The 22,134-nt window shown below is 47.3% G+C and overlaps 2 protein-coding genes and 1 long non-coding RNA gene across 6 annotated transcripts in view; 1 reads left to right on the top strand and 2 right to left on the bottom strand.

The window, feature by feature from the left end:
* The window catches only part of LOC111527185, a 38,044-nt gene extending 37,098 nt beyond the window's left edge, over positions 1 to 946 (bottom strand). For both annotated transcript variants that reach the window (XR_002726581.1, XR_002726582.3), the window contains exon 1: positions 875 to 946. This is a non-coding gene — a long non-coding RNA (uncharacterized LOC111527185). The remainder of the gene's footprint in view (positions 1 to 874) is intronic.
* STARD5 (StAR related lipid transfer domain containing 5) lies at positions 938 to 12,109 on the top strand. Of its 2 annotated transcripts, XM_023193390.2 has the most exons (6): positions 946 to 1,225; positions 1,898 to 1,947; positions 2,307 to 2,439; positions 5,379 to 5,496; positions 6,326 to 6,419; positions 11,396 to 12,109. In XM_023193390.2, the coding sequence occupies exons 1-6, from the start codon at positions 1,127 to 1,129 to the stop codon at positions 11,541 to 11,543; spliced, it is 642 nt and encodes a 213-aa protein (XP_023049158.1). In that variant the 5' UTR covers positions 946 to 1,126; the 3' UTR covers positions 11,544 to 12,109. The 2 variants fall into 2 exon arrangements, with proteins under 2 accessions (XP_023049159.1, XP_023049158.1); XM_023193391.2 differs by lacking the exon at positions 1,898 to 1,947 and having other exon boundaries at positions 938 to 1,182.
* A 2,480-nt stretch (positions 12,110 to 14,589) lies between these two features.
* The window catches only part of IL16 (interleukin 16), a 137,261-nt gene continuing 129,716 nt past the window's right edge, over positions 14,590 to 22,134 (bottom strand). The window contains exons 15-19 of one of the 2 annotated variants that reach the window (XM_023193388.1): positions 21,120 to 21,288; positions 19,017 to 19,118; positions 17,511 to 17,769; positions 17,131 to 17,256; positions 14,590 to 15,073 (exon numbers count right to left, since the gene is read on the bottom strand). In XM_023193388.1, coding sequence (XP_023049156.1) covers positions 14,880 to 15,073; positions 17,131 to 17,256; positions 17,511 to 17,769; positions 19,017 to 19,118; positions 21,120 to 21,288 — 850 coding nt within the window. In that variant the 3' untranslated portion in view covers positions 14,590 to 14,879. The remainder of the gene's footprint in view (positions 15,074 to 17,130; positions 17,257 to 17,510; positions 17,770 to 19,016; positions 19,119 to 21,119; positions 21,289 to 22,134) is intronic. The other variant, XM_023193387.1, reaches the window with a different exon arrangement.

Below are 22,134 nucleotides of genomic sequence, written 5' to 3'. Positions count from 1 at the left end.
TCTAGATCTTGAGCTCCCTAATTCCCCATCCAGGCCTTCTTCACAGCCTGGCTGCCCTTCATATCTTCCAAAAAGGTCTTTCAAGTTGTCATTTTGTTTACACTACTCTTCCAAACATTTATATCCAAAGTTTAAAGGAAACAATAAGTACACAAAAAAGAAAGATAAGAAACAGACCTCAATATTGACCTTTTCAAATATTTAGTTGGTGATACCGCAGAAGAGGGGAAACTGAGGCTGTCCTTGCTATTCACACTGGGAAGACGCGACCCTGGCTCACTCTCCGCAGCTCCAGGGAAGCTGGAAGCAGAGAACTCCCATATCTCTAATAAAGCCGGGCCTCTCGCTGATGTCAGCGCATTGCATTGACTCCTGGACACCTGTACTAGAGGCCCCTCAGGCACCTCCAACTAAATATGCCCAGAACTGAACTCGGCCTATCTCTTCTCCATCTCAGGTAAGCTGCCAGGTGGCCAAGGCTGGGAGTCATGACGCTTTCTCCTTCTGAACATCCACAATCCGGGGCAGAGACCTTCACCTTCCATTTCCTAAATACTCTACGATAGGTCCTCTTCTCTTCACTGCCACACCCCGCACCCCTGCCCCACACCTCTCCCACCATTGCACGCGCCCAGTCTCCACGCGCATTTCCTCTCCCACCCTGCACCTCTAAGGCAAATCGCACCACCGTCCCGCAGGCTGAAAGCTTCGGTGCACTCAGGACAAGAGTCCACGCTTCTTAAACAAACAGTCGACATTGTCTGCGACCTGGCCCGGCCCAACGGGTCTCCGTCATCGGCCATCTTAGAGTCCCGGGGCTCCAGAGCCCCTCCCACAACGGGACAAGAAGGAGGTGGATACTGCAGGACCTTACCAGCCGCGCCGGAGGCTTCCGGGACCCGCCCAGGCGCTGACTCTAACTGGAGAGCCTGGCCCCGCAGTCTGCGGTCCTGCCAATCTCAGGGAGGCGGGATCTGTCTGAGGGCCTGCACCAATTCGGGAGCGGGGGCGGGGAAAGAGGCGGGGCTACGAGCTCCTCCCAGAACTCCAGCTTTCAGGCACCCCGGATCCAGCGCCGCCGCTCAGAACACCCGCGACCCCGCGGCCAAGCGCAGCTCGCGGCGCAATGGACCCGACGCTGGCAGCCCAGATGAGCGAGGCTGTGGCTGAGAAGATGCTCTGGTACCGGCGGGACACAGCAGGCTGGAAGATTTGCCGGGAAGGCGTGAGTGAGGAGCTGGGCGGGAAGGGGTCCCGGAGAGCGCTTCGTGGAGCCCGGGTCCCCAGAAGCCCCCAAGCCACTCCTCTCCCCGTTGTTTCCTGCACCCCAATACCCTGGACCCGATTGAGAGGGATTCCAATGGGGATTGTTTTCTTTTAAAAAAAAAGATTGGGCCTGTTATGCTCACAATGACTTCAGGTGGTATCTGTTCCTTTCACTCAGGGACTTCCCCAAGGTCACCTGGCTGTTGAATGCTGTTTAGGACTGGAACCCTAACACCAGCCTCTAAAGCCTTTACTCTGTTCATTACAGCGTGAACCCCTCTCTTTGTCGTTGCCAGAGGGTAGCATGGGGGTAGTTTTGCTTGACACTTCTGACTTTTAACAAGTAGCCCTGGGTTGCTCAAGGAAACAAAATGCATGGTGGCCTTTAGATAATTTGAAAACCACCTACGGCTCTCGGAGTCAGCCAGTTGAGATCTTTTTCTTCATCACATTCTGCTGTGGGGACAGCTTTGCCCAAGACTAGTCCCAGCTTTTCCATGTATGGGTTGCACAGCCTTGGAGTGTCGTATCTCTTGAGGCCTCTGACCCCTCTTCTGTAAAACAGGGGATTAAGCCAGGTGACCAGAGCCCTTCTAGCTCTAAACTTCTATGGTTCTGTGCCTTTTGACAGAATGGAGTTTCAGTTTCCTGGAGGCCATCTGTGGAGTTTCCAGGGAACCTGTAAGTGCATGCCTCGTTCAAAGCTTACCAGAGGTGCCGCACCCTTCCTGGTATCTTTATGGGTTTGCCTTTTAAAATATTCAGATCAACCCTATAACCTGTAATCAGTTGTCCTCCAGAAAAGCCTTACTGTTTTTAATGAAATCATTTTCAGCAAACTGTATTCTTGTGAAGGCTCACTGTTCATTTCTGCAGGCCTGAAGAGAGGTGGGGCTAGTAAGTTTCAGCCCCTTCTCTGCAAGCCTGTCCTAAATAGTAGTGACAGACATGGCATGGTTCACCTTTTAGTTCTTAGATACAATCACAAGATAAACACATTTGATTGATGCATTGGGGTCAAATTCCTTTTTGTGCTCCAGGTACCGAGGAGAAGGCATTGTATATGGGACACCAGAGGAGGTGTGGGACTGTGTGAAGCCAGCCGTTGGAGGCCTACGAGTGAAGTGGGATGAGAATGTGACCGGTTTTGAAATTATCCAAAGCATCACTGATGTAAATCTTCCCAAGCATGTTATCTCTAGATAGTATCTGGGCCCTGCTATAGTAACTCCCTCCCATTTCTTCTGGAAGGGGTCCGTGATACCTTTTGTCAGGGGAATATGTCCTGCAAACACAGGCTGCCCGCTGCTTGCAGCATTGGAGGCCAGCCTCAGCCCAGTTTCCTGGTGGGAAAGGTCATGACTCAGATAGGCAGAGAAGCTCCTGGGGGTAGCATACCTGTTCCTTGTGTGGGGCTGCTGTACTAGGCAACACAGGACCCTCAGCCCCTGGCACCCACTTCCCTGAAGCCTGGGCCAGTAGTAGCAGCCCCATGTACCTGCATGACCCCAGTTACCCTCTAGTATGAGGGTCTTCACGCTTTTTGCTTACATGCTTCCAACAGATTTTTGGGAAATTATGCATCATCCTCACACATCCAGTTGACATCTATTAATAATATTTAGTTGACAACTAAATTTTTGTAAGTTGCAAAGCATATCATTTTTGACATGTAAATATCAGTTTTGAACAAAACAATGACATTCTTTTAGATGTATCTAAATAATATATAAATTTTTATTTAAAATACATGAACAAAGTTTATTAAATAGTCAGAAATTGTATATAACTGTTTTCCTAGAACTCAAATTTCCATTCCACATAGCCCTCTGAATTTTATCCTAATTTAATACATGGTTATTCTTGAAAGTCATCATCTTGCATCATAAATATGCATAGAAATGGAAATTATTTTAATCATATATTTTCTGTAATCATGAGACTAATTTTTTTTTTTTTTTTTGAGACAGTGTCTCGCTCTGTTGCCAAGCTGGAGTGCAGTGGTGCGATGTCGGGTCACTGCAGCCTCCGCCTCCTGGGTTCAAGCAATTCTGCCTCATCCTCCCGAGTAGCTGGGACTACAGGGGCACACCACCATGCCCAGCTAATTTTTGTATTTTTGGTAGAGACAGGGTTTCACCATGTTAGCCAGGATGGTCTTGATCTCTTGACCTCATGATACCCCCATCTCTGCCCCGCAAAGTGCTGGGATTACAGATGTGAGCCACCACACCTGGCCAAGACTAATTGTTTTTTTTAAAAATTGGATTGAGGTACGAGTGTAATTCATTAAAATAACATGATTATATTATAAATTCTGATAAAGAAATATTAAACGTGACAAGTGAAACATTTTGCATCTTTAGCTGAGATGAATGGGAGCTCTTTTTTCTAATTAACTCATAAATCCATGAAAAGATACAAACTTTTCAATAGACAACTGCAAATTAGAGGGGAAGCACAGGCTACTGGTGAGCTCAGGTTTACAAAAAAGTGGAGAATTACCAAGTGGTAGCTCTTTATCATTTAGTGAAACAATGAAAATATGGAGAAAGGGCTTTTCCTTGCAGACTGGCATTTTTCAGCATGCTTTTGGCAACTCTCAAATATCATAATTCTAAAATAGATGATGGGTAGATAGGTGGATGGATGGATAGGATACAGGGCCATGCCATGAGTTTGTCGCAATTATGACATGTGCTGCTGCTGTCTTCAAAATTTCTTTCCAAAGTCCTCCTCATCTTGGTTTCCAGACACTATACCTCAGGAATGATGTACCTGGGGGCAATCATCAGAAGTGGAAGCAGTATAATTTTTTTTCAAATTTTTCATCACTTCTGCCATTACTGTTACAGAATACCAGAATTTAGAAATGGCAAAATTGCCTTGTTTTTAACACCAAGTTTTGGAATATGTTTAAGAAAGGGAAAAACATGAAATTCTAACACCAGTGTATACTACCTTGATTACATATTGCAGCCAGCAGTCCTAATTGTCCCTTTGCCACCCTGGAGGATTTTACATACTGGGACAATTCATGATAGGATGATTCTAGATGAATGGGCATATGCTGTGCTTTTCTTCAAGTGGGAAAGGAGACTCTCTGTAAGGTGCAGGCTGTTCCCAGGCAGGTCGTTAAGGGATGAAGGAAACATGGAGTAGAGTCATCTGGAAATTCATCCTCATTGCACCCACTGCAAAGTGCTTAAGTGCCCCCAGGCATCTCACACCCACTTGAAGATTAATTTCCTGAGGCCAAAAGTGTCCCTGCTGAAAAGTTTCTCAGCAACACGTGGTGCCCCAAGTCTTAATACCTGAGGGGAAAGATAAAGAGATGGAGACTTTTACCAGCCCCTCTCACCTACCGTGAGACTTCTCCCCAGGACTGTTCCATCGCAGACCTGGCCTGTAGTTCTCCATTGTGACCCCGAGAGAGCCTGGACCCTGCTCTCTTGCAGGATGGGATGAATGGGAGAAAGCCCAGCATCCTTGGTTTATAAAATGGGAGTGTGGACTACTGGGATATGCTGAGATTGAGTGAGGTTCAAGGTATTCCCTCCTGGGGCTGGGACTAGGGTAAACCAGAGTTGCCCCAGGCACAACATAGGAGGCTGAGCAAGTGCAGGGTCAGCCCTAAAAAAGAGTGGCCTTTCTTCCCTCTCCCTAGCTCTGGTCCTTTTCAAATCCCATCTCCACCATGAGCTTCGTGCTGAGTTCCTTAGTCTCTCTAAGTGTCAGTTTCCTCACCTGTAGTAGGGATTAATGATACCTATTTCTAAAGGTAAGGGACAACTGAGAGCTTTGTCCAGCCAGACTCTTACTAGGTGCTTAATAAATGGTACCTCTTATGGTCACTTGTGAGACATGACTTCAGCATGGCACTGGTCTGCAGCTAGACAGCTGTGGGCAGCCTGTGTCACAGCCCTCATCTTACAAACTGGGTGTATTTCCATGACACCCGGTTCCTGGGAAGATTTGCTCTGGATCTTACTGTTTATAGTGCCACCCTACTGTCAGTCCTGGTACCTCTCCCAGACCTTGAGGGATGGAGTGGGAGTTGGGAGAAGATGTCTGGCAAGCAGTCACAGCTACATGCTTCTTTGGTTTGGCAGACCCTGTGTGTAAGCAGAACCTCCACCCCCTCAGCTGCCATGAAGCTCATTTCTCCCAGAGATTTTGTGGACTTGGTGCTAGTCAAGAGATATGAGGATGGGACCATCAGTTCCAATGGTGAGTGATGCCCAGAGGAGCTGCCATGCCTTCCTACGATGCTGGGCTTTCTCTTCTGCACCTCATAATTCCTTAAGGAGAGCTAAGCAACCAGAAATCACCAGAAACTCACACTCTGAGTCCCCTACCTCATCTGGTTGGGTTTGGGGGGGTTCAGGGCCATGGAGGTCTGAGGCAAGACAGTCCAAATACCAGTAATTCTGTGTTTGAGTCACGGCTTTGCCAGTGCCTCCCTTTTTTTTTTTCCTGCCGAAGCTCATGGTGTTTGCTATAGACATGTAGGTTAGTTGGGTGGCAAAACACTTGTGTGCAAAATCCATGGCCATGTCTTCTTGAGAGTTTGGGTGCTGTCCACTCCCTTAATGTCCAGTGAGGAGCAGGGCTCCTGCCTCTGCACAGCCACTGCCATTCCTCCAATTCTTCTACATGAGAGAGTTGGATGCATCCATACCTCTCCTGGCTGGGATTTGAGAGAGGCACCTGCCTCCTCCCACTCCCAAACCTTGTGTTCTAGAATGTTCTTTTCTCTAATATTCTTGACAAGCTTGGGAAAGCTATGTGCATGCGTGAATGTAGATGAGTGTGTGTGAGTGCAAGTGTGTGTGTGCATGTGTGTGAGTTTGTGTACACGCATGTGAGAGTGTATTTGTATGTGTGAGTGTAAGGGGCAGTAGGGTGGGAGTAGGGGGACCTCACGCCAAAGGGCAGGAGTCCTTCACAGACTCCAGGGCTGCAGGTAGTCCTGTCTGTGTGTTCTATGGTATCCCAGTGGCCAGGTGGCCTGACCATCTGAAGTTGTAACTCACTGACATTCTGCATTGTCTTCCAGCCACCCATGTGGAACACCCCTTATGTCCCCCGAAGCCAGGTTTTGTGAGAGGATTTAACCATCCTTGTGGTTGCTTCTGTGAACCTCTTCCAGGGTAAGGATAATTTCCTGCATTGAGGTACATGGCTCAGACCTAACCGTGCCTTCCCTGTGGACCTTCTCTGAAAAGGGGCACTTTGACTATGATTCAAAAGAAGAAAAATGCCTTACAGCTGTTTAGATTGTGATGATACAAAATACTTTCACACACATCTGCGTAAGCAGAACCTCCTGAGAGTACCTGGCACATGGGCAAGAATTGAGGGGAGGCGTTACTCTTATTTGTGATGCAGGAAATTTTCCCTGCAGCCTCCAGGCTAAGCAAATGTCATGGTCCATTTAGCAAATGAGAAAACTGAGGTTTGGGGATATTCAGTGATGTGTCCTGACTCAAAGGCTAGGAGGTTGGCAGGGCAGGGTCTGTGCTCCGAGTCCTCCCTGAATACCCTCTGCCAGACAGGAGCAGCTTTGAAGATAGCAGTCCCCACCCCACATTTCACTCAGTGATCATCTCTCCTCGGCAAGGAATGTGGCGGAACTCAGGCCTAAAGGGCAGTTCTGAGACCACACTGTAAGTCAGCCTCAGAATTGACCCCGGGGACTCTCTATTCCCATTTGCCACAGGTCATGGCCAGGCTCTTGCCAGGAAATTTCTGTGTAATGAATTACCTGTCCCTCATTTATTCTGGGAATCATGCAAGTTGACAGCAAAAGAAACTGCACCTTGCAGGTGTGTCGTAGTGTTCCCTGCAGTCTCCACACAGACGCCTGGAGGGAAGGGGTCCGTGCTTCTACCACATTGTCCCAGGAGGTGGGCCTCGGTGTCATGGGATTATATCAAGCCCAGACCTAGCACCTTTATGTTACCCTCTTTGCTTAAGCTGGCTTTTCAGACATCACATGAAGACTTTTCTTAGATGTAACACAATTTTGAGTTTGAAAATAGCACAGCTGTGCTCTGCCACACACAAACATATACACCTGTGCTCAGTTTCAGTTCTCTCAATGTATAGGTGCCCTAGATGCCCTGGCCTGAACTCATTTCCTTGTCCTCTCCCACCTAGTAGTCAGATGCTAAGACTCACCTTTCAATGATGCCGGGTCTGACAGAGAGGAATTTTCAGAATAAGAGGCAGAGTCCTTTCTTCTCAGGGGCTGAATCCCATTGCTGTCTTCTTTTCAGTGGAATGCACAATATAATGGGTAGTGTCAATGCCCATAGCAAAGGTATCACGTAGATTTTTTTTTTTTTTTTTTTTTGAGACAGAGTTTGGCTGTCACCCAAGCCAGAGTGCAGCAGTGCAATCTTAGCTCACTCTTGGCAACCTCTGCCTCTCAGGCTCAAGGAATTCTCCTGCCTCAGCCTCCCAAGTAGCTGGGATTACAGGTGCCTGCCACCATGCCTGGCTAATTTTTGTATTTTTAGTAGAGCTGGGGTTTCACCATGTTGTCCATTCTGGTCTCGAGCTCCTGACCTCAAATGATCCCCCTGTCTTGGCCTCCCAAAGTGATGTGATTACAGGCATGAGTCACTACGCCTGGACCAATTGCATGGATTTTGCTGATAGGTTGGTTGGAGTCCCACAAAACCCTGCCTATATGAGGGTTTTAATTCAAGTGTTGACTCTTCCAACTCCTGTCTACTTGATTAAACAAACACATCATGTGTTCTCAGTAAAACTTTCTTCCAGAGCCTGCTCTGTGCAGTTATTCTCATGGGGCTGTGAATCTGAAATCTGTGACAATGATTATTCTCTTATTATTCTGTGAAGATAGGCCGATTCTGGACACTAGATTCAGCCAGCAATAATAGCAGCAGCAGCTGCTGCAAACATTTAGACAGCACTACTGTGTCAGCCACTATTCTAAGCACTTTATATAAATTAACTATTTTTATAACAACCCTAAGGCACTGTTGTGATCCTGATTTTTAATATAAGAATGGTGGGTGCACAGAGAGGTTTAGTAACTTATCCAAGGTCACATAGCCAGCAAGTAAGAGAGCCACAGTCTCATTCTGGCCATCTGGCTCCAGAATCTGGGCTCTTAATGCAGATACTGATGTCTCAAAACAGCTAGAGTATCTGTCCTCTTAGAACTTAGATTCCAATGAAGGCAGGAGGAGATAGACTAAACACAAATGTAAGTAGTTCTGTCTCGTGGATGCTCTAGTAAGTATCAGACGTTAAGTGCCTTGGGGAAAACTAAACCCAGATAAAGGTGCCAGGGAAAGGTGTGAGTGGGTCGTCTAGGGGGTTTCCCTAATAAGACATTTGAACAAAGCACAAATGCAGGGAGTCTTGGGCATGTTGGTGGAGTGAGCATTCTGGCAGGGGTATGAGCAGATGCAAAGTGTCAGAAGTAGGAGCAGGAGCCAGAGCAAAAGCACAGCCTTTGAGGAACAGCACAGAGGGAGGTGTTGTGTTAGCAAGGGGAGAGGCTAGGACATTCGGCCTATGAGGTCTCAGGGCCCACAGCCTGTTGGGGACTTTCCTCTGAATAAAATGAGAAGCCATTGGGGAGGCCTGAGCAGGACATGCTCTGACTTCAGTCTTAACTGCTGTGATGCCCTGCTTCCCCAAAGAGGGTGAACTCCAGGGGACAGGGACTTCCTTCCATCTCAAAGCCTTAGTATCATCCACACTCCACCCTCTCCCTCACCCACCAACCCCTGCCCATCCCACCTTTGCTAGGGCCTTCTCTCTCCTCTTGCTCTCTTGAGCAAGAGGCTGTGAGCAAGAGGGCAAGAGGACTCATCAGGGGTGAGGTGGTGTTGAGGCCAGAGGTAGTGGTGGTCGAGCTCCAAGTGACTGCGGGGGGTGGGGGAAATGCGTTCTCAAGGTGGAGAAGCCTGTATCTGTGGTCAAGGCAGCATTACAGTATCATTTCTGGAGCACTTGCTCTGTGCACAGAAAGGATGCTAAGTGTGCTTCACGCCTACTCTCATTAAATCCTTCTAGCAACCGTAGTGGATGCCTTCATCCCAGCCTTTTCTGAGGGGAGACTGGGTGACCTACAACTCCTCTGTGCCCTTTCTGTTGTTGTCGTCACATAATGGTGTACACGCAAGAGCTACCACTCACCAAGGCCACTGTGAGGAAGAGTTTGTCCCATCCCACATGGCCTCTCCCATGTTCCACCCACCACAGAGCCCAGTCCTCACCCAGAGGGAGACATGATCACGGAGTCTCATTTCTCACTCACCTGTTCATGTTTCTAAAGAGGATGCTGCTGAGAGGTGATGGGGGCCAGAGGAGGCCCAGTGGGAGGAGGAGCAGGGAGGAGAGAGAAGGCCCTAGCAAAGGCGGGATGGGCAGGGGTTGGTGAGTGAGGGAAAGGTGGAGTGTGGATGATGCTAAGGCTTTGAGATGGAAGGAATTTCCTGTCCCCTGGAGTTCACCCTCTTTGGGGAAGCAGGGCACAAGCAGAGGAGAAAAGCCACGGCGCAGAGGAGCACATGCTCTCCCGTCTTATGGATCTGTTGGCCCCCATCCTGCTCCAGGCCCCAGTTGTCCTTCTATATGGCTTTGGGGAGTGAGATTCTTTTTTTTTTTTTTCTTTTTTGAGATGGAGTTTTGCTCTTGTCACTCAGGCTGGAGTGCAGTGGTGCAATCTCGGGTCACTGCAACCTCCACCTCCCAGGTTCAAGCGATCCTCCTGCCTCAGCCTCCCGAGTAGCTGGGATTACAGGCACCCACCACCATGCCCGGCTAATTTTTGTATGTTTAGTAGAGATGGGGTTTCACCATGTTGTCCAGATTGGTCTCAAACTCCTGACCTCAGGTGACTGACCCGCCTCGACTTCCCAAAGTGCTGGGATTACAGGTGTGAGCCGCTGTACTTGGCCCTGAGGACTGGGATTCTAAAAGGTCTCCAGTTCCAAACCTGTAGCCTGCATGATGTCAGGAAACATCTCATGGGCAGGCATAGAGCTACCTGGGGTTCCTGGTGAGGCTGAGGCTGTGGACAGTTGCATTCAAATAAAATGCCAAATGAACTCCACAAAGCCCATACTACCTTTGTTGTCCTGGCCGTTGAGAAGTTTGTCACAGTGAAGATTGCTTCGTGTCCCTACCAAGTTGTGTTCCATCTCCACATTGTGTGCCCCTTTGATTCTGGACTTCCAGTCTGCATCTGTGCCACCTGCCGTCCTCTGAGCTTCTGCCACCCCCTGGCCAAAATCCCTTCATAGGTGCTCAAATTATTTGCCAGTTCTCTAAATAGCAGTTCTCAAAATTTTGGTATAAGGCTTTATTATACCCTTAAATATATTTGAGGGCTTCATAGGGCCTTTGTTCATGGAGGTTATAGCTATCATTATTTGATGTATTTGAAATTATAACTGGGAAATTTGAGAAATGTTAAAAATATTTTAACATAAAAATTCACTGCATGTTAAATAACTTTATTTTAAAAACCTGTGTTTTTAAAAAACAAAAAATATCATGAAAAGAGTGGCATTTTTACATTTTTGCCCATCTCGTTCATGTCAGCTTAGCAGAAGCTCATACCTGCTTCTGCTTGCAGTCTGTTGCAATATCACACATCATATAAACTCCAGAAAACTCCACCATATGCATGTGAGAGAAGGTGAATCACGTGTTATGTTGGTATGAAAATAGTGTTAATGTTGCAGACCCCTTGAAAGGGTCCCAGGAGCCCCCAGGAGGTTGCAGACCCTAAATAGTGAAGAGCAACATCTCTTCGTTCCTCTCAGGGCCTGGCACAAAGTGAGTTCTCCGAAAGCACTTGCTGAGTGAATCAGGCAGCAGAGTACTGCCTTTTTGGACTGGGAGTAGGGGCTTCTCCCTCCCTGGAGGCTTGGCGAGGCTGTGGAATGCATCCTTGACAGGACGAGATTCCATCCTGAAAATGAGCAGGTCCAGAGAGGACCCCTGGGTGGAGGGCACAGCAAGGGATGAGACGCAATCATGGCCATTTCCACTGGGCTAGGCTCTGCTCACCTGCCTGGTGCTCATCCCCAGCATCTCTGCTGTAGATCGTAACACAGCTCTGCTGTTGCCTTTACAGGGAACCCACCAAGACCAACCTGGTCACATTCTTCCATACCGACCTCAGCGGTTACCTCCCACAGAACGTGGTGGACTCCTTCTTCCCCCGCAGCATGACCCGGTTTTATGCCAACCTTCAGAAAGCAGTGAAGCAACTCCATGAGTAATGCCATCATTACTTCTTGGCAAAGAACTCCCGTGACTCATCGAGGAGCTCCAGCTGTTGGGACACCAAGGAGCCTGGAAGCACACGGAGGCCTGTGTTCACTCTTTGGAACAAGCCGATGGACTACACATCTCTGAGAATGCCAACCAGAGGCGGCAGCCCACCCTTCCTGCCTCCTGCCCCACTCAGGGTTGGCATGCGATGAGCCATTCATGTGCTCTAAACCCAAACATGCCTCTCCTGGCAGGGTAGACCCAGGCCTCTAACCATCTGATGGGGACTCGGGCTGGACACCGTGTGATGCACTCTGGCCCCAAGCCTTTATGTGCCCATCACTCTCAGAGACCACGTTTCCCTGACTGTCATAGAGAATCATCATCGCCACTGAAAACCAGGCCCTGTTGCCTTTTAAGCATCTACAGCTCCCTCAGTCTTGTGCTGCAGACCCTCAAATGTATTTTTCTGATATAGACTTTGTATATGGCTTTACTGCCACAAAAGATTTTTTTTTCCTTAAAAAAGGTGTCAACTTGGAAAATAATGGTTTAAAAATGGGATAACCATTAAGGAAAAACACTTTCAATGTATCTTCCATTTGATGAATTTGTTTTTCTCTCTTTATCCCCTCATGGTGGACTTCCATGTCCTCAATGAAACCAGGCAGTGTGAATCTGTTCCAGCCCAAATCTGCAGCATTAGGGATGAGTTCTTGGAAGTGATTCTGAACTGAGCATGTACTCACGTCTGCATGGGGAACTCTGGGGAGAAGAGCCTTCTTTTTCTTTCCCCTGGGCATTTGCGTTTCCTTGTCTTCTTACTGAGGCGGAGGCAGGAGGTCTCTGTCTTCCAGGCCCTGGCCAGGCCATCCTGCCATTAGGAAAGATAGACGAGCAAGCTGCCCTCTAGCAGCCCTGGCTGGAATCTCCCCTCTAGATCCTGCTTCAAGACTGCACAAACCCACAGGGGCCATGTCCACCCAGGCACATCATCAGAACCAGGGAGCACAGCCTTGCCACCTGGAAGGGGCTTCAGCAGCCATGCAAGCCAAGCAGAGATAGGGAAAGCCATTCTTTCCCTATCTCTGATCCAGAGAGGGATCCTCTAACATTTTCTAGCAACCTTATCTGCACCCCCGCCACCTTCCTTGTAAGAAAGACCACGTGTGTCTAAAATCCCTTCACGTTGCATTTACCCAGGTTACTATTGCGCGTGCAGGATGTTTTCACAGTGTTCTCAGCCTTTGCTCCTCCAAACAGAAAGCATTTCCCCTATGTTACTGTTACTTCCCTATTTTTGAGTCCTGGGGTGACTGTCTCTTAAATGTGCCCAGATGTGAGCAAGCTTTAAAACACAACAGCTCAGTGTTAAGGGGGCAGAAAGCTTCCTCTTTCTGTGTTCTATTGCAACTACAGATTCCACAATCATGCCTTAAGATCTTCTAGCTAACACCCTTTTCAAGAAATCATCAGACTCTTGGACTGACTTAGAATTCATTCATTCATTAAGTGCTTACCGAGTCCCCACTCTGTGGCAAGTGCTGTTCTATATCAACTTCTCATGAGTTCAGCCAATTCTAGGTGCACCAGCCAAGGAAACTTCATGCCTGCCCCCTCTGAGCTCCATACTCTGAGGTGGTGGTCTTACCAAGATGGGATCGCCTTGTACAGCCCTGTGTAGCCAAGTAGAGGGCCAAACAAGTTAACTAGCAGGACAGAAACTGCTCTAAACCCATTATTCCTTGGGATGAATAGAACAGTGAACTGAATGCCTGCTCTAATGAAGCCATTAAAGGGGTTTACAGGAAGGTTAGGAGCCCAGCTGGGTTTTCTGAGTCTACTGCTGGGAAACAGATTCTTCACTTCCTGTGGACCCTAGAGAAGCCATCGGATTGCATTAACATGGCTCCACTGATGATGGCCTGAGAATTACTACTTTTTGTGTTCCATCTGTTATCCTTGCCAGGTCTTCCCCCACATCCTTACTTCACAAGATCAGGAGCTGAGAAGAGACCAATACTCTGGCCCAGGCCTGGTCAAGGGATGCTGGTTGTTGCTGATGGTAAGTCACATTGCCTGGTCCTTAGCTTGGCAATCAGGCACCCAGAGATGACCAGACCAAATATCCCTTTGGCCAGGCACTCAGGTATTCCCTATAATGTTGTGCACTTAAAGCATATTGGGCTGACAGTCTCTACCGAATCACAGAGGGAAGGACTCAATCTGCCGCATCACTTACCAGCTGGATAATCTATTTACTGTACATTTTTGCCCTCATATCAATACACTGGCACAGAACCATACACTGTAGAAGCTGCTGTGATCACTAAAGTCAATGTCCATTTAGCCCTGAGCACAGTGCTTGGCATGTGGTAGGTAAGTAGTAGCAATTTTATTTGATACCCTCATATACATGCTGGTTCCTTCTGTCAGCACACCTGTCCACGCTTTGAGCTTGGTGCTTCACCTGGACTCCTCTGTTTACTGGCTCCACCACCCTTCCCTAGGATTACTTCTCCAATCCAAACAAAAACAATTTTGCAAATGTTTCATGTGACAAATTGTATATTTCATAAATGACCCCAGCCATATTTCCTCTCCCCTTAAGCCTAGGCAGGTTTGTGTCAGCTCTAACTGATGGAGTATAGTAGAGGTGGTGCTATGCGACATCCAAGGCAAAGGTATAAACAAGATGCAGCTTCTTCATGGCTCTTGCACTCCTGAGATGCTCATTCTGGGAATCCAGACACCATGTTGTGAGGCGGCCCAGGCCACAAGGAGAGGCCACCTATAAGCATTCAGGCCACCAGCCCCAGGTGAGTTCCCAGCCAACAACCAACATCAACGGCCAGATGTATGAGTGAATAATCTCACATGGTCCCAGCCTTTGCATGACTTTGCATGACTCCAGCTGACACCAAGTGAAACAGATATCAGCTGCCCATTCCAATCTCTGCCCACATTGCAGATTCATGAGAAAAACAAATGTCACTGTTTGGGGGTGAATCATGACACAGTTACAGTACTTGAAACATTTTTCAAAGCCAGGCATGAGTTTCATATGAAATCACAATCCATTTTATTTGTGTCACCACAGTATTATCATTAAGCTCTCTTTTTACACGGTCTACAATTTGTATCAACTACCACAGTGTGACTCTGCCCTTACTTTAGGGACAACCGTTTTGCTGGGTGGTGTCCTAGAAGATCTGGGCCCGGGCAGCAGCCACGGGGAAGCCCACCTGTGCTTTCCGCCATCTGGGTAGGGCGGCAGCAGAGACCCTGAGAATCAGCGGTTATAGGAACTATGTGTTACTGGCTTTGGCTTCAGCATGTCCTGCCTAGGAGTCTGCAGCAGCTGTGGTTTCCTTGGGCTGGAGGCTTTTCCTCCTAATTACAATTGTGACAGGTCCATCAGGCAGGGCCTTGATGATGTTCCAGGCTTCAAACCGTGTGAGGCCTTGCATGGCAGTGCCAGCCAGCTGCAAGATTTCATCTCCAGGCTGGATTGTCTCACTTTGTTCTGAGGCCGCTCCTAAAAGGGAGAAGATAATGGGTTCCACAGATGATGGGGAACAAGAAAAGTTGCCTCCTCTCCTTGATCTCCAGGGAGCCAGGATAGCTTGGTAGAGAGTGGGGCATCATCCCTTGGGAGCTTGCTTGTTGATGGTTATAAAATGAGGCATCTCTTAAGATGGTGACTCAGAGGTTAGGGCACCAGGCTGCAGCTCTCCATGGCCCTTGGAAAGGGATAGCCCATGCTGTCTCCAGGGGAGGGAACTATCAGGCAGCTCCGCGTCTTAGCCTGGCTGGAGCACCATCCATAGTTCATAGAAGACTCTGGGGAACTGAGTCCTGCCCAGACCCTGCTTTGGACACTGACCCAATATCCTATCCCCTTCACATTTGTTCTCCACATCTGATGAGGACGTCAGCATTGGGTGGTATGGGAAGAGGGCTAGTGAGACTTTTGTGCAACAATCTTTACAGGGATCTTGCCTCTGAGTGGCATGAAGTCCTCTGTGTCCACATAAAAAAGGAAACAAACATATATGCCCCCCACTATTTCAAAGCTGCATGTGAAAACAATGCTATTTTACTTGTTTATATTAAAGGAAAATTTCCCATCCATTTGACACAGTGGTCTTCACAAATCCTGAATAAGAGTAGAAGACAATACTAATGATAGTAATGAAAATATAGCTAAAGTGTATTGGGCAATTATTTTAAAAGGCATTGTGCTAATGTTTTGCATTTATGACAGTAATCCTATGAGGGATGTATTATTTGTGTTTCCTTTTAACACTTGAGGAAACCAAGAACTCAAGTAACTGGCCCAGAGCTTCACAGCTGCTAGTGGTAGGCCCTGGGCTGGAACCCAGACTCTCTGGCTCCAGAATCTGCATCTCCCCTCCCACATCACCACTGCAGCTGGCAGTCTCATCCTAAACATTTAAGTAAATGAGTCCATGGTGGTGAAGTGACTTGTCCAAGGTCATGCTACTAAGGTCATGTGGCAGAAATAACACTAGAATCTAGTCCTCTTGACATTGAACCCAATGTTCCTTCTAAATTGACCTTAAAAAATTAGAAATATCTTTCCCAGAATTGGGGTTAACATGGATTCTGGGGGGAATGCCATGTAAGCCTCACTGTACCTTCTGGGTTTCTGCAGCTGCAGCAGAACTTCCTGTAACGAAACCATTTGGCAGCAGGAGCTTATGGTGGGTGAGGGACACAGCTAAGAGTCCCTTTGGGTCTCAGTCCTAAGAGCCCTCAGACACACACCTGTACCTCTTTACCTCCTTTTATGGATGAGGAGCCTCAGGCCCAGAAGGGAATGGTCACTCAGCATGTTACAGGCAGAGCTGGGACTAGAACCCCAGCTCACCTGCCTCCCTCTCCAGTACTCCTCTCTCTACAACCCCTTGCTCTGTGGCTTGGAGACCTCCAATTTGAGGAACACCAAAGAATCAGGGGTGGTTTTACATGGTTGCCACAGTCATTCATGATTTTCACAGGAAAATCCAAGTGACCCCCATATCAGACTGATTTGTACTCCAATCCCTGATGAACCAAATAACAAAATTTTAAATAAAGGCGGGAGCTGATGTGTCGAGGACTAGGGTAAGGCAAATGAGGCCAAGTGTGCAGTACAAAGTCAGACCGTCTTTATTTAAACTTCGATATTTTGTTCAACATGTTTTTCTAAAATTAACTTTAAAAAAAAACTGCATTAAAATAGTATTGATCTGGGTTACTGTGTATTTTGGCATCCCTTTAAAATTTTGCACCATAGGCCGGTGCCCCACTGCCTCACTCTAGAGTCCTGGCCCTGCCAACCCAAACCAAGCCCAGGACTTAGGTGTTTATGAGGACCCATCAAAACACACCAGGGATTCAGGGGATGTCAGAGCAAAGGAGAAAAAGTAGAAAAAGCAGAATTGAGCCCTAAAAAGACCAGCATGCCTATGAAGAGGACATGGAGTTGTGGGAAACCAACATAGCCCAGAAAGTGCCCAGAAGCCTTTTGGGGGCCTGGCCACATGCCCACAACTGGAGAACCCACAAAGAACCAGACACATCCCACACCTTTGAAAATCCTGTTAATGGTGAGAGGCTTGTCTCCATGCAGGGAGCCCTTCCCTCCTTCCAGGCTGAAGCCCAGCCCTGCAGACATCTTCTCCAGTGTCACCGTGTAGACTGTGGCCTCTGCTGCTAAGAAAAACACAAGGTCTCTGTTAGGGATCCTCTCCACTCCCAGGCCATAGATGCCCTGGGCATCAAGTGAGCCCGGGGTGATGCTGCCCCCATGTTTGCACACAGGCACATGTAAACACAGACATACATGTCAAACAGTGTACTAGGCAGGCCACATATTCTTGGGGTCACAAATTACTGAGTAGCCCCATCAGGTCTGGCCACACATGGCCAAAGAGGATGTGACCCATGTGGGAGTTGGGAGAACTTACAGGATTCTACAGAAACATCACTGGCTGCAGAGGCTGAGGCTGCAGAGTCAGTGGTGGAGTTGAGGTCGGGCATGGACTCTGCAGTCAGCTTCCTTGTGACAATCACAGCTTGCCTGGGCTCTCGAGCTTGGCGGAGAATGGCCAGGGCATCATTGTGCGTGGTCCCCTTGAGAGACTTGCCATTGATGGAAAGAACCTCATTGCCCTTCTGAATAGTCCCTTCCTGGGAGGCCAGCCCGTTTGGAAACACTCTGTGAACCTGAGCAAACCAAAGGAAGTCAGGACCAGAAATCACTCAAGTCCAGTCCACATACTTGCTGGAGGAGGATTGAACCAGTTAGTCAATGCTAGAGGATTTTTAGGCCAACAAAGATTAAAGATAATTGTGTCCTAGACTGGAGCTGCCGGCACAGAGACCAGCATTCCCTCCTTCTCCATCCAGAGCAGAGATCACCAGCAATAATGACCAGGTAAGCCCTCAGAATCCATCCCAACACAATGTCCTAAACTGTATCAGCACAATTCTAGTTGGGAGTCCAACTAAGATCTTTTGCCTCACCTGCCGTAAGTCAGAATTCCCCAAAGCAGTTTCCTCAAAACACTGATTCGATGACATATTTATGGGTATTGTGTAAGAAAAGGGCTTTTCCTGTTATTTTTTTAAAAATAGAGACAGGGTCTCCCAGTGTTGCCCAGGATGGTCTCAAACTCCTGGGCTCAAGCAATCCTCTCACCTTGGCCCCCCACAGTGCTGGGATTACAGGTGTGAGCCAACAACCCGGCCAAGAAATTTTTTTTTTTTAAATCAAAGAAACTTGAGAAATACTGGGTTAAACAAAAGCTCTGAAAATGTCTACTTTTAAAAAGCAAAAGGCATTAGGGGGTCTACAATGCAAATTTGCATGGCAGATTCCTAAGCAAAAGGCATTAGAGGGTCTACAATGCAAATTTGCATGGCAGATTTCTAAGTATTGGCAGGGTATTATGGGGATTCCCAAAATGTTTCAACAAAGAATTCTTTTCTCATAGAGAAATGCTCAGTCTCATTTGGCAGAATGCATTTTGAGAAACACTCTCGTAGGCAGTCTAGACATTTTTATAGCTCCTCCCCTAGAAATTCTGACTCTTTACCTCCAACCATTTCTTGGTCCACTTTCTGCAAGATATGTGGGATAAACAAACACAAAAAAATCTCATGTTTCTGCCTCAGCCTCTTTAATGAGGTCCATTATAATTAAGAGGACTGAGTGATAGCATGCATGGAAATCACTCAAATGTGGTACCTGTAGTTTTGCTTTTATGATGGGAGCAAAGCTCTTTGCTTCTCTGAATTGTTTTGGTGTTAGAAAAATTCTATTACATCATTGGAATCGCCAGGCTGTAAGATCCAAGCATGAAGCAGAACCTCCCCTCTGAACCTCAGGTTCCTCAATGCTAGAGGATTTTTAGGCCAACAAAGATTAAAGTTAATTAAAGGAGGAACCTCAGGTTCACTTGACCACTCACCGTAATCACCTTGTTTTCTAGGTCTGCTCCTCCTGCCAAGCTGAACCCAAGACCAGCACCTTCCTCCTTGTGTAAGATGGTGACATGGATGCTGTCTAATTGCTGCAGGAGGAAATACATACATTCAAAAACAATTTTACTGCAAGAGGATGAGCAGTTTAACATCAGACTGACGTCAGACTGATTTGTTATCTCAAACCCCAGCTTGGCCAGCCTCCAAGTTACATCACCTCCTCAAACCTCAGTTTCCTCATCTGTAAAGAATGGACTCTTCAGGAGTCATGGGAAGCTTAGAAGAAAAAAAATGTATGTAAAGCAGCAAGCATAATTATTTTCCTCTCTCATTCACCCCATCCACACCCAGGCAGGGGGCGTTCCATGAATCAGCCAGAAATCATAGCATGTTGGACAGTGTGAGAGGAAGTCAGGTTGTAGGACTTCAGGTTAAAAAAAAAAAAAAAAAAAAAAACACGGATCAGGGCTCTTCTGCAGGAATTGGTTGCTCCTTCTTCCCTTCTACTTCTCCATGGGTCACAGCAGCAGCACTAAGGAAATCCAGCTACATCTTGCCCCAATGCACAGTGTGCAAGTGTGACACACACACACTCACACTACTACAGTACTTCCTAGCCTAGACCAGGACTCACATGGAGCCAGGACATAGTCAGAGACACCTATTTCAGTCTAGAGCAGGGGTCTCAAACTCAGATGCCTATAGGAATTAGGAAGTTCCCTAAAATAAGCAAAATGGGCAGATGTGAGTGATAGCAGAGAGCCAACGAGTACATCTGCTCAAAGGGTCAGCTCTACATAGGAATACAGACCTAGCGCTACCAGATCACTTCCCTAAAAAAAGTCCAGGTTTCAATTCAGGTTTTGTCATATATAGAATTCAGTATTTTTTTTAATCACCATGCAGACCAAACAAAATACACCTATAGGCTCTTGGGCCACCTGTTTGTACCTTGGCACTAAGGAGTAAATTTATATCAAAGAATTCACTTGCTCAGGGCCACTAGAGCACCTGACTTGCAGCTGTCCCTATGATCCTAAGACTTGGAGCCCCTAAGACCCAAAAGCATGGAAGGATGAATGTACCTCACTGCACCCTCACCTCCAAGCCCCAACACTAGCCCAAATCTCTCAACTCTTACCCAAGTATCAGGTTACTTGCCTTGTGGAAGGCTCTTCTCAGGTTAGAAAGCAAATACTCTCTCCAGAGCAGCTGAGGCAGAACAGCTCTTTATGTTATTTCATTTGCACTGAATAAGGTCCTGGGGGATGATGGTCCCAGGTGATGAGTGAAAGCCACAGAGAAAGAATCTCAGCACAGCAGCACCTTGTGCTTACCAGACTCACCCACACTTTTGATGTGGAAATTGCAGCTATGAGTCCTCCTTGTATGGAAAATAAGAACCTCCTTATCCTCTCCTCCTAGTCTGGATCATTCTAGTGCCAAAAGGCTGCGTAGGCCTGGGGCAGCACCTAGAGGGTGCAGGACCTATAAGCCTGAGCTCATCTGACTGCCTGCCCCAGCTCAGCCTGGCCACTTCCTCCCCACACCCCTTTGGGTCATGCTCAGAAAACATATGGGAAGTGAGACTTTCAGAATGACTTGACAGAAGTGTGGGGGCCTTGTGAGCCCTGGGATCAGCCACCTCTCCATGCACAGTGGAAATAATGAAAGCTCCAGGTGAGAGCTCTTGTAACCCACATTGTTTACAATGGACAGCATCCCACAACAGACACATGCCAGGACAGCGGCCCATGGGATGTGGAAACAGCATTGAACTTGAACCTGGAGACAGAAAACCTAGGTTTTGTAACCTTGATTGAGCCTTAACTTTCTCATTTATAAAATGACAAAAGAAGATGCAAGAAGTCATTGAACCCTTCTTTTGAAAGCGGTTCACAAGCTAAAAGGTTCTCTTCAAATGGAAAATCTTACTGTGGCCAAGTGCTACCATGTCCAACCATCACAGGACACAACCTGGGTCTGATGTCAGGAGGCTACTCAAGCTACTTCCCCTCTGGCCCAACTAAGGTGGCCACACAGCCATAATAAGCCATTGGTTACTGCAGATGCTTACAAAGGAAACCTACCTTTAATGTTGCTTCATCCAGAACTTTCACCTCCTCGATGAGTTGTTTTAATTCTTCTGAGCTCAGCAGGGAGATAACAGACTGACCAGACTGATGGGAACTGTGGTCCCCATCATCATCTTCCTTGGCTTCCGTGAGACCCTCTGTATATTCTCTCAGCTCTGAAAGGCTTTCATAGGGAGAAACAACACACAGTATGAACAATCCTATTAAAAAGAGATAACAGTAATTGTATAATTATTCTATCCCAGGTGTGGTGCCAAGCATTTATGTGCATATTATTTGATGCAACAAATCTATGAGTAGATACTAGCATCCCTTCACTCTACAGATATTTCCCAGCAGCATAAGAACAATAAATAAAATTAATAAATGCAGAGCTACTTTGATCAGAGGGAAGACCAAGCCCCAGCCCTACAGCAGGAACCCCATGGCATGCCTGACATCCCCTTGGTTCTGCAAAGAAGGTCTCATTCATCTCCTAATTTGAGCTGATGAGGAATCTGAGGGTTAGCATGGAAAGAACCTGCTCGCAGTCAGACTCAGTGCCTGAGCTGAGACTAGGACCCAGACATCCTAACTCCCTGACCAGGGAGTTGAACCCATGTGCAGAGTACAAGTGGATTCCATTTGGAGAGCAGTAAGAATTCCCGATGGATAATCTGGCCTCATTCTGGTCTTTCTGAGTAACTGCAGGACATTTCAGATGTGCATCAACCTTCCAAATGTCCACAGGTGTGCATCAGCCCTCATGAGCAATGCACCAGGGAGCCAGTCCTACCTCCTACCTCCCAGCCTTCCTGAAGCTAGGTGTTGTGAAAACTCCTCCTTAATATGGAAGGCGGAGGTATAATACCTACAGACAGACAGACACACACACACACACTCTCAGACATCTGCACACACACGGAAAGAAAGAGGCAGAACAATTCTTTAATCAGTGTATCTGAGAATTTTTTAAATGATATATAGAATTATTTTTAAAAATAAAGATGAGAAAGATACAGAGAAACAA

This window comes from Piliocolobus tephrosceles, chromosome 6 (genome assembly GCF_002776525.5).
Source record: "Piliocolobus tephrosceles isolate RC106 chromosome 6, ASM277652v3, whole genome shotgun sequence".
NCBI lineage: Eukaryota > Metazoa > Chordata > Mammalia > Primates > Cercopithecidae > Piliocolobus > Piliocolobus tephrosceles.
This window is presented reverse-complemented; position numbering and strand designations above follow the sequence as displayed.